Source organism: Heliangelus exortis, chromosome 1 (assembly GCF_036169615.1).
Source record: "Heliangelus exortis chromosome 1, bHelExo1.hap1, whole genome shotgun sequence".
Lineage (NCBI taxonomy): Eukaryota > Metazoa > Chordata > Aves > Apodiformes > Trochilidae > Heliangelus > Heliangelus exortis.
In genome coordinates, this window is record NC_092422.1 from 131782456 (window position 1) to 131794786 (window position 12331).

The 12331-nt window shown below is 42.2% G+C and overlaps 1 protein-coding gene and 1 long non-coding RNA gene across 2 annotated transcripts in view; one reads left to right on the forward strand and one right to left on the reverse strand.

Annotated features, from left to right (window-relative positions):
* Nucleotides 1–12331, forward strand: part of MYRFL (myelin regulatory factor like) — a 43585-nt gene that overhangs the window by 457 nt on the left and 30797 nt on the right. The window contains exons 2-4 of the mRNA XM_071734352.1: nt 4239–4329; nt 10532–10599; nt 10687–10945. Of these exons, the coding sequence (XP_071590453.1) occupies nt 4239–4329; nt 10532–10599; nt 10687–10945 (418 nt within the window). The remainder of the gene's footprint in view (nt 1–4238; nt 4330–10531; nt 10600–10686; nt 10946–12331) is intronic.
* On the reverse strand, nt 6906–7504 carry LOC139806706 (uncharacterized). The gene is made up of 2 exons (XR_011730329.1): nt 7289–7504; nt 6906–7167 (listed from the first exon to the last, which is right to left on the reverse strand). It is a non-coding gene; the product is annotated as an uncharacterized lncRNA (long non-coding RNA).

Sequence of the window (12331 nt, forward strand, 5' to 3'; positions counted from 1 at the left end):
TCAAATGGTATGTTGGATGGAAGACCAGCTGGAAGGTGGACCCAGGAGAGGCTGCAGTAATGCCATGGTAATTGCCAAGAAAGACCAGAATGTGGCTGACGTCTTCTGGCAATTTATCATTTCTGAAATATTAGGAATTTTTGTGAGTTTGGTTATCTCCCTCCTTGCTCTGTCATAGCATGTCAGGTTAAAGAGGGTTTTCTTTCCCCTAATACTATTTTTCTGAAACAGCCTGATTGTAAGTGGTAAAATGGTAACTGTGGCAGTATCCTTGGGATACTTTTGAGAACTTAAACTCAATTTTTATTTCTCTGGGATCTGTTCTGCCTGTTTTTCGAAAGACATTTTACATTCAAGCAAGATTCCATTAGTCTCCTGGCTTTCTCTTAACACAAACTTTACTTTCTTCCAGATTCTGTAATCAAACTACATTTCTCAGGTCCTGTCATAATGTGATTCTGTTGGCTGTTCAAAGGCTTATGTATTTCTTACTATATCTTTCCCTTCCTCCGAAATACACTTTAGAATTTTTTTATGGATTTACCTCTCCATTTTCAGCTTCTTTTTCTATATCCACTTTCCTTTTATTAACTGTGCAGGGATTCATGTGATACTGATCTTAGAGTAACTTGGAAAACAAGCTTTTCTGTTTTAAATAACATGGGAAATTGTTGCTTCCCTGCATTTGTTTTCCCTTGTCTTAAATAAGTGTTGGATTTTTCTTGTGGTTTTTTTTTTTTTCTTCTTGTGGTGTTTGGTTTGGTTTCGTTTGGGTTTTTTTTTGTGATTTTCAGGTTGTGGTGGGTTTTTTTTCTGGCACTCTGTTGCCCTCAGAGGTGGCAACTTTTAACTTTTGAGTTTTGATCTAAACTAGGAATTTAAGGATTCTCCAGCATTGAGAAAAATGTATTCAAGCAAAGAAATTTAAATCAGTGAACCAAAATCTAGGGCTCCTAGCCAGCAAATGTTTTTTATAGATGCTAGGAAATTCATACCATGTTTCTTAAGTTCACTTTGGGTCATGAAGATCAAAAGCTGGCAAACTTCTTTGGCTTTGCTTTCATCACAATGTTCGTTTTTATCAAGCTATTTGTTGAAGTATTGCACTGGATATCTGTTAAATACTCAAAATAAGGTTGAACAGGAATTATTTTTAAAAATCTCATCAGAAAAGTTTTTAGCAGAACTGATTTTAGAAAACAGTCCTCTCGGGATTCTGGGCAGTTATTTTGCTGGCTTTTGTGATGATATTTTGAGGGTAGAATATAGCTCAGATTTTGGCTTCAGATGCATCAGCTGGCAACTCGGCGTGTTTATAGATCTGTTTTGTAAGATTATTTGAAATTCGTGAGTAAAAAGGATCCTATCTTTTCCCCCACTGCTTTAGTTCCTTACAGCAGATGATTGCTTTGATTCTAATTGGTAAGATAAACATATTTGCAATATTAAGATGAGACAGTGAAAAAGGAGTTTTTTCCAAGGAAATGAGGTATTATTTTCCTGTTGATCACTGTTCTCAATGGTCAGTAGACCTCTTAATTTAGATAGGTCTTTTCTCTGATTGTGTGGCTGTTCTGGAAGGTTCTTTTAGTCTCATTTAATTCCTACCACATTAGAGTTTTCATCTTTGAACAGTTTTTTTCCCATGTTTTCTGTTGAAATATTTTAAAATTAAGATACTTTGGTTTTCTAATCAGTAACTTCTTATTTGTCAGAGGAAGGTCAGAGCTCTCCTGTTTGGCTCTTGTGCCAGTCCATGTGTAGCAAGGCATTATATTCTTGCTGACATTATCAGTGGGTTGAGAACCTGAATAAAAGCTGTCATAGTTAAACCGGTAAACTGAGAGCTAGCATGTAAGGAATACTTAGCACTTCCCACTCAGCCCACAGAGTGGAGCTCATGAAGCGCTGAGGCCTGTTGGGGTAAAGTATCTTCAGATGAAAATCAGTTAATAATTCTCAAGCAGAAACATTTCTCTCAAGCATTATGAATTTGTTCTTTTGGCAAGCAAAAGAACTTTTTTACTGAGCACTGGCTGTGTTCTGTGCACTGCTTTTACATCTCCAGCTGTATGTAAGGATTATTCCCTGTATAGAGTAGCTGAATTTTTAACATGAAGCTTACTACAAATAGGTGAACTTGGCTGGGAAATTCCTGGTGTCCTCCTTTAATATTGGGAAATGATCAGTTTAGTATTGAATTTTAGTCAGTACTAGCAGTTTGTACTAGCACTTTATTGGTTGCAGACTGAATTTGTGTTTGTGGAATAAGCATACCCTAAGTAGCCTGTTTATTTGGACACTCCTTTGGAAAGTGATGGTTGTGGCTCAAGCCAAAATGACAACTGTATATGACTTTGTCTGAAATACCTGCTCTGCTTGGGACAAAACCTACTGCAAGGAGTTTCTAATTTTCTGTCCCAATCCTTAACCATGAATTTAGATAACGCTGAAAAGGGGGCAAGTTGATTTGAATGCAGTCTTATGTAAGGCACTATATGGAAATGCTGGGAGAATTAATCAAGGCAGGTGAATTAGTGATGGAGACTGTTGGCTACAGAAGTGTGGGGTATGAAGTCTGAAGCTCAGGAGACAGGTGACAAACCTGGAGGAGAGGAAGGGATGTCTGGCAAAGAGAGGTAAAGCAAGCACTGTCAGATTAGGAGCCCAGACACTACTCTTTGGGGGCTTGAGGCCAGAAATAGTGACAGGCTGGGCAAGAATGGATGGGGAAGCAGAAGCCGGTGGTAGAACTAACAGTTTTCACACCAGATTGAATGAGACAATAGAATTATGAATTTTGATTTTGATTATGAATTGTGATTCAAGGGAGGGGTGGCCTAAATTCAAACATGAAGAACAAATACAGGAGAATTCAACACGTTCCAGGAAGACTGCTAAGGAAAGCCTGTCTCTTGTACTCTCAAGCTGTTTTTGCAGTGTGGTTTGCTGCTATTTCAAGACTTTCTATGTTACAATTTTGCTGAGCCAAGTAAGCATGCTACACCTATTGAACCTGTTCTCTGACCTGCAGAAGACAGATTTGTCCACCAATATGTGGGGATGCACAGATCTATCAGCACACTTACAAGTTGCTGTCTCACAGTGAAAGGCTGCCAAAATTCTGCAGCAGCAATAAGCAAATGATGCCTATATTCAGATTAATCTAATTGATCCTAAAGCAATTTAGAAGTGTTTATTAGTAATGTGAATACACATATTAAGACAGGCATGAGGTAATTCCTGTGCAAAGTGGTGGAAGTGGATTTTTAGCTGCTACTTGCAATTAAAATCAAGGAACCATGTCAGACAAAGCCTTCAGGAAAAAAAACAGATTTTTATCATTCGACTTCTTACAATGCACATGTCTGATGCAAGCACAGTGAGAAGACAGAGAAAGCACCACAGGCAGTTACTACTCCTGTGATTAACTTCTTGTGTTCTTCCACTCTGCTGTAGAGCTGAGGGGGCTGGTTAGTGACAACTGCTTGGGGCTGAGCCACACAGCTCCGGATTTGTAGATTCGTCCATTTTATCTTGTGTAGTAGTAGAACAGAGCCATGGAGACAGAACGGAGTGGAACAGAGTTCCTGGAGAGAGCAGGAACTTTAACCTCCTTATCTTGTTTGCTCTCTGACTGACCACACCCATGTATATGGCAGTCCTGCTGGAGGCCTGGAGGGCCTAACAGCAGTTCTGGTTTTCTGGCTTTTTTAGAGTGAGTCCTGGCTGACTCTTTAAAAAAGTTGCCATGAATTCCATAGACTTATAATCATAAAATCTGTTTATAGCCTTCAGTTCCCAAGCAACAAAGGACAAAGTACTGAACCTTTCTATTCATTAATACATTTAACTTGTTAGTGGACTGTTTGGGGGGGGGAGAGAATAAAAGGAAGACACCACTCCCTGTAACATATCTAAAGTTTGCTTTCTTAGTATGAAGTTATCTTCAGAACCCTTTATTCCAGTAGCAAGCTAGGGCCCTTTAACCTCTTGCTGTGGTAATCCAGTGAAGCCTCAATGCCATGCACAAAGGGGTGTTTGCCTGGAGCTGCACTGCCATCTTCCACTCTATTTCCTGACAACCTTCCTGCCAGTTACTAGAACCAGAAGCACACCCCACCTGTTACACACGAGGCAGGATGATTTGGTTTCCTTTGTGTAAGAGAGTGGGCAGCGTTACTTATCCTGAAGTACTCTTGAGTTTCATGATTTCTGTCTGACATTTTTAATTTTAGGACAAGATGTTCATGGGTCCTTGGAGAATCCCACGGTGGATACAAGTATGTTGGAAGAATTCATCAGCAGTGACATAGAGTTTGGAACTTCGTAAGTATGACAGCAACATGTACTTCCCCCCATTAGCAACATCTCTTAAATGGTTTTCATTTGTGCCATGATAAAATCTGAATGCAACAGCCAGCCTTGAAATCCGAGTTTCAAGAGGATTGTTGCTTTCTAGATACTGTTACTTACTTCGAGCTATATACATGCTTCAAGTAAGAATGAATTACAGACAGTAATGGAAATACAAACATCTTCTAGATCCAATTGAATGAATGATAATGAAGTCTGGGATAATTCATAGATGCTATGCTAAATGTGGCATTATATGAAAAGCTGTTATTTTACCATTCCTGTAATATGACCATAATGTTTATGTACAAAATAAGTGACATGAGTAAGATTAATGTGTAATACTGTTTTCATCCTAATGCTTCATTCAGGAGAAAAAGGGTCGCGTGTCTTTTCCTAAGCAGGCATTTAATTGATAAATTATGTCTGCAATTCAGAATAATTTAAACACCAGAATAGTTTTTCCTTAAAAAGCAGAGTACCAGTTTCAGTAAAGTTCTAACTTTATATACCCCTACCACCTCTGTACTTTGTCCTATAAATTGCTTGTATTTTACTGAAATACTTTCACTTAAAGCAGTACTTGATTACTCAAGGCAGCATTTGAAGCCAGAAACATGAACTTAATGCAAAGAAGGGAAATTTTAGACTTTTATGGATGTATCTTTTTTTTTAATTTTTCAAGGCAAATTTGGACTTCATTAGCTAGGGATCAAGTATCACACAGCAAAAAAAAAAAAAAATCACATTTACCAACTCTCTATCAAGAGTTAAGAGCAGCAGCCATGATATTTAAAAGCTTCCAGAAATTATTTTGAAGGAAATTAAAGATTATTCTTTATATATGTAGAGCTTTCAATTTACTTTTAAGAGTAATTGTGTAATTGAAGCTAACCTAAAATGTAGGGTTGTGGATGTGGTATCTTAGAAAATCAATAGCACTACCAGTAGGAAATACACAAGAACATGTCAAAAGTAATAGGCTGTGACCAAGAATGAAACTCTTTTCCCTCATGCCATCCAAACTCAGAAGTAGAAAACCTCAACTAGAAATGGTAGAATGAAAAATCAGGTGATGGAAATTTTCCACTAATGCTTAAAAATATTTGCTGTGTATGCTGGAAGATGTATGTTTTCTGAATATGAGGTTGTCTCTTTAAACAACTTTGTTTTATTCAACTTCTGCCAGAACACTGGGCCTTAGGAAAGGCCCAGCACATCACTAAATGTGTCTTCCTTCGTCTGTACTAGCATTTTTCACCTGACATGCATTGTAACCAAATGTAATAGAGGAACCCCTTGTAGTTCCCCCCTTAAATGACTGTGAGATGCCATAAGATTTTCTCTCTCAAGCTGCTTTGAAAACACTAAGCTGAAGGACTGAAAAACTTGAAATAAAATACATGTTTCAAATCTATACCTTTCAACTGAGAGCAGCCAGAAAAATGACCTCTCTGTAGTGGTCTGCTGTTGACTTAAGATGCTCCTGGTTTTGATGCAGAAGGAATGAAGGGATTTTGCAACATAGTGTGGGAGCATCTGTTTGTTGCTCTGACCTCATGAAGGACTTGGCCTAGCTTGATCTACAGTATAGTTCAAGACTTGCTCTAATATTCTTTACATTCTATCTGATAGGAGAAACAACGTAAGTGTAAAAAAAGAAAAACAGTATCACAAGCATATGTGGTACAATATAATCAGGCATTTACCATATTTATCAAAGAGTAAGTAATGGAAGAACCTTCTTTCAAAGCTTCAGGCATGTGAATGGGCTGAGCTGTTGGGAGACAAGTTGAGAGCAAAGCTTCCAGGGGCTGCTGTACACAAGGGAACATTCACTTCCTGTCTGAAAATCAGGAGAAAGCTGTACTGTAAAATATGGGCTGGCATGTTCTTGTACAGAGCAGTGTGCCTGAAGGTCTTTAGAAAGGAGTCATGAGAGGCTGTGTTTGCAGAGATTTACCTGCTTCAATAACAAGAAACAGTGAATGCCGAAAATCACTTAAGTTGTTTGGCTTTCCATGATGACCTCTCCAAGCAGGGTTTTTAAAACATCAATCTTTCCTGCTTTGCTGGGGGGGTTGGCAAGGAGAGGTGGCTGTGGGTCACAATTTATTGGTTCCTAGCCAGGATTCCTCTGTCATGCTTCTAGTCTCTTGAAGTGACTGCCAGAACCTTATCTGCCTCTCCATCTCAGGGTCCCTGTGCCTCTGCACCAGCTCCCTGATGGGGGGCTGAAGGTGCTGCACTACGCTGACGCCTTGCCTCACACCAGGGATCCACCAGTGCAGAGCTGACTGCCAGCAGCAACACTGAGCAGCAGCTGTGGGGGTGGCCCTGCTTTCTGATTCATAGGACATCAACTGGGCTGGGAGATGAGCTGCTTCTGGTTTGCCTGTCTCTACACAGAGGAAAGCAGCCCAGCTCTGCCTGAGTTCCCATGGCGCAGTGTAACTCAGGAGGACTTTTTCATCGCAGGTGACACGGAAACTGTTGGATGATGGACTACGTGGGACACTGTGAGGCACTGAGGCATGGACTCAGTCACCTTTTCCAACTGAGACAAAAGTTTATTAATCTGAGGGTCCCATTTATAATCTAGCCAATCTCCAGCGTCCTCTCCTTGAACTCTCTTGGTGTTCTTCCACGAGTTTCCAGGGATTTTCCATCTCTCTTTGTTAAGCAAAGTGGCTTCATTTTCACATTCCTTTCTTATCACTCACATCATCTTCTCCACTTTCCACAGGGCACCGCGGGATCCGAGCCTCAAGAAATGTTTGTTACCAATTGACACAAACTCTTGATCACTGACTAGTGTATGGAGAAAAAGAGAATATAAACAATTAAAAACTTAGGGAAGCATTCTTCCCCTCCCCCCCCCCCCCCCCCCGTTTCCAGGCTCAGTTTGAACCGAGGAGCGTTCCCTCCTTACCCGTTACTACCGGTCCTCGCATTCGGCTCCTCCCACTCCGCCAGTGAGCCGGGGTGAGACCCTGCGTCACGGCTTCTGCTTCCCACTCCTTACTCATTTTCCTCGGCTGGAACCGAGTTCAGTGCCCTCAGTTCCCTCGGGGTATCCCGGATCCAGCGTGGCGGACCCCAGAGCCTCAGCTTGTGCGAGAGGAGTCCCTTTCGTCCCCGCCCCTTCAACCCCCTCAGCCGCCCCGCTTGGGAGGGGCCGCCCGCACGCGCGGCTGTAGGTGCCGCTGATTGGCTGTCGAGGCGCGGGCGGGCGAGGGGCCGGAGGGGGTGAGGGGCGCCTGTGGGTCATGGCTGCCACACACCGAGCTGTAGGTGGAGTGGCTGCTCCGGCACTGCCAGCTGCCCCCTTACGAGTCAGTGTGTGTCTGTTTTTCCTGTACTTGGGCCGCAACAACCCCCATGCAACGCTACAGGCTTGGGGAAGAGTGGCTGGAAAGCTGCGCAGCGGAAAGAGACCTGGGGGTGTTAGCTCACAGCTGGCGGAACGTCAGCCAGCGGTTGGCCCAGGCGGCAAAGCTGGCGAACGGCATCGTGGCCTGCATCGGGAATAGTGTGGTCAGCAGGAGAAGGGAAGTCAATTGGGCCCCTGTACTCTGCACCTTGAGTACTGTATTCACTTCTGGGCCCCTCACTATGAGGTGCTGGAGTGAGTCCAGAGAAGGTCAACCAAGCCGATGAAAGGTTTGGAGCACATGTCTTAGGAGAAGCAGCTGAGGGAGCCAGGGCTGACTGGAGAACAAGAGGCTGAGGGGAGACCTTACTGTTCTCTACAACTACCTGAAAGGAGGTTGTAGTGAGGTGGGAGGTCAGTCTCTTCTCACTAGTAACTAGTGATGGGATGACAGGAAATGGCCTCAGGTTATGCTAGGGGAGGTTTAGGTTGAATTGAAGGAAAAACTTATTTATGAAAAGGGTTATTAAGAAGTGTAATGGGCTGCCCAGAGAAGTGATTGACTCACTATCCCTGAATGTGTTTAATCATACAGATACAGTGCTTAAAGACATGGTTTAGCAGTGGCTTGGTACAGTTAGGTTAGTAGAGTTAGGTTAAAGACTGGACTTAGGTTAAAGACCTGAATATTACAGGTCTTTTCCAACCATAATGATTCTGTGACTCCGTGATTATCATCAACAAACACTCCCACATCCTTCCCTTCAGGGCTGCTCTCAATCCATTCTCTGCCCAACCTGTATTCATGCTTGGGATTGCCCTGGCTCAGGTGCAGGACCTTGCACTTGGCCTTGTTGAACTTCATGAGGTTGTCATGGGCCCACCTCTCAAGCCTGTCAAGGTCCCTTTGAATGGCCCCCCTTTCCTCCACTGTGTGGAGCAATAGACACAGCTTACTGTTGTCAGCAAACTTGCTGAGGTTGCACTCAATTCCACTGTCCATGTCACCAACAAAGATGTTAACAACAAAGCACCCATCCCAGTACTGACCCTTGAGGAACTCCACATGTCACTGGTCTCCATTTGACCATCAAGTTACTGACCACAACTCCTTGAATGTGACCATCCAGCTCATTGCTCATCCACAGCGTGGGCAATCCATCAAATCTATATCTTTCCAGTTTAGGGACCAGGATGTTGTGCAGGACAGTGTTGAATGCATTGCACAAGTTACTTGAGGCCATGCCTATGTGATTAGTTGAGTTTCACCTCAATGGTATTTGGGTTAAACAAAAGTATTGATCAGGACATTGTTGCTATAAAGTTCTGCTTCCCAATTCTTTGATCATCTTTGTGGCTTTTCTCTAGTCCCTATCCAGCCTGCCCACATCTTTTTATTGTATAGTAGGGACTAGAACTGAACACAAGGCTGCCTTGTAAGTGGCCTTGAAAGTGCTGACTAGGATGATGGCTTCTTTTTATCTCTTTTTGATGTAACTCAGTATCTTGTTGGTTTCATTGCTGCTGCAGCACTGTTAACTCATATTGGGCTTCTTGTCCACCAAGATCCCCAGGTCACTTTCCATGGCTCTCCAGCCTTGTAGATCCCAATCTGTGTTGTGCTTCTGGACTATGTTTTCCTAGGTGCAATCCCCACATCAGTTCCTGTTGAACTTCATAAAGTTCTTGTTAGCCCACTCTTCCAGGCTGTCCAGATCTTCCTGGAGGGTGGCTTTCCCTCCTGGAGTGTCTGAATCCCAACTCAACTTGCTGTCATCTTCAAAATGACACCAAGTTGGGTTTTCTTTGAGGAGAATGTTGGCATGGACCTGCTGTAGTCTTTATTTTAAATTCTCTTGTGATTTAGACAGAGGAAATACTTATTATTTGTGGTGTACTATTCATGGACTCACAAGTTTCTCTTGCTGAGACCAAGTTTATTTAACTGAAGGTCTATATTTATACTCTGACCCCTTCCCCAGGGCTCTCCCCCAAGAACCTCCCACCAAGGTTTTGGCTTTTTTCCACAGTTTTTCAGTAGTTTTCCACCATCCCTCTGGTAAACAAGGTACTTCATTAGCACATTCCTTTTTTATTGTTCACATTATCTTTGCCACTTCTCACAATTATTGATCCCCCACTTTGTTCTTCCAAATGGAACTGGAAGGTTGTGTAGAACTGGAAAGAATGAAGTTAGTTGATCCCCCATGGAAATGGCACATTAAGCTTCTGGATCTTTTTGGTGAGCTTGTAAAATCTCTGCTTTCAAGCTGAGCAAACGTGCTGCTCACACGGCAGTCCCCGCTTCCCTCCAGTCTTGTGGCTGCCTCTTGTGGTGCTAAAGTTGGATCTGCTAGCATCTAATAGACACTGAGAGTGCTCTGCACAAATTAGGATTTTAAGAAATTGGCTAGTGAATGCATACACTACAGATCTTTAATGTGTAGTCCACAGGGACTTTTTAAAGCCCTTGTGAGCTCCGTGTATTTAGTGCCCAGAGGTAACTGAAGAATGGCTCATGGGATGGAAGAAAGGAGGATTGAAATCAGTGGTTTGTGGAGGAGGGGTCTGGGCAAGAGCTGGTAGGACTGGAGCTTCCCAGCATGAGGATGAGGTGGAGGTCTGATGAAGTCTAAGGGACGTGGCTTCTGTGAGAAGGGGCAGCAACCTCGGTGAGCAATCCTTCCTGAAGAGCCTTGCCAGTAGCCTGGTGGTTCCCCTTCAGCTGCTTTCAGCATTAGCTTGTGGTTGTCCTCCATGCCTCCTCCAAGTAGAAATCAAAATATATTTTTTCATCCCTAGGCAAAGCCAGTTGCCAGACTCCCCACCAGACTCTGGATCAGAACCATGCTCTCCGCCACAGCTCCAGAGTAGGTTGTGTAATTTACCTCTTCCAAGCTCACAGGAGGGTCTCCACCTCTCTTCTTTCTCTTTACTGGTCTGTTTATTTCTTACAGCCTCGTGGTATGACACTACGTGGCCAAATGGGCTGCAGCCTCCACTCCCGTGCCCATTTTCTGTGGCACCCAGCAAACTTCCCTGCAGGTCCATGGAAGCTTATTCTGACCCCTATGCCAGTGGACATCACTGCACTGTCCCCCAAGGCTGCTGCCTGAAGACAGAAAATGTTGTGACTCCTTGGAATCATTCTGCACCCTCCAGCTGTTCGGGTTTTAGTTATTCATGTTTTCAGCCAAATGCATCTCAGATTTCTGGGTAAGTGATAAACTTTTTGTACAAAGGAGAGACATGAAAAAAAAGTAGAGCTGGTTAGAAGGAGATTTAAGACTGGTGTAAAATCCTCCTGGTTTTCCACACGATGGCAGTGTTTAGACATTTTTGAAATGCTTGTGGTTGAGAGCTCTGTAAATATCTGGATTGCAGTCCAGACTGGAAGTAGGGATTTCAATTTTTTAAATGTTAGAAGGCTAAAAAGGATCGACAGGTGCTTCATAACTAGATTAAAACACATTCAGGTGTTTTGCAATACATATTGCCGGGATTTATCCATTATGGATCTTGTAAGTGTTCTGACAAGTGGCATGAGAGAAACACAGTAATGTTGCCATATTAAGCAAGTGAAATGGTATTCATACACCATTCATATACCCAATATTATTTATCTGCCATATTCACTCACCAGCATGCTGTGGATGTTTAATTATTTTTAAAAGTGCAAGCATGGTACCTAGTAAGAATGAATTGACTGGTGTATGGCAGATGGGGATGTAGTTGGTTATGGGGAGAGAAATGTGGATTCATCAGTGTTAGTCCTGGCATTGCAGGTGCTCTTTCCCTCTCTCCTCTTCTGTACAGTGCTCAACTGCATGTTAAATATGATGGGGGTAAAGGAAGGTGCACTTGGGTTTCTCAGTGAAGTTGTTTCTTTCTTTGTTTTTCAGTAGAAGGTACTAGATAGTAAAAATAACACTGGTTTTTGAGGGAACACTTTAGTTATTGGAACTTAAGATACAAAATACTTCCTGACCCAATGTGGAACTTTTGAACAAATCCAGAAGAAGAATAGCACTGTGGTGGCTATGCTTTTCTTCTTATTGTGGAGAAACCTTAGTTTAAATATGTGCTGGGCCTGACTGAGACCTGGATTTTGTTTTGTTTTTCCCCTAGCCAGAAGGAATAACCCTCTTTCATAATCTTCCAGCTTAGATTTATAATATCAAAACTTTGGAATAAGTTTTTTTTTTTTCCATTGCAAGAAAAGCATTTTTTAAAATCTCAGTTTCTGGGAAAGGGGAAGACTGTTACCCATCAGCTTCACCTTGAGGCCTTTTCTTTAATGCATTATTCTAACTGCTACTAGTGTTTTATGAATAAGAAGAAAACTGAGTTTATGCTTGATGGAGTACAATTATTCAAGATGAAGCTGTGATTTGAAGGCAAATGTCAGGAGACAATGAAACGATGCTAAATATGCACTGTGTAAGTTTTTTTTAAAGAGACCAACTTTATTCATATGAACTTTAAAAATAAACTAATTTATGTTTTGGAAGGGAAATTCATATAATTATTTTTTTAAAGCCAACAGCAATCTCCCTGTCAGATCAGAATATGGGTGACAAAGAGTTAGAATGAGATGGCTGG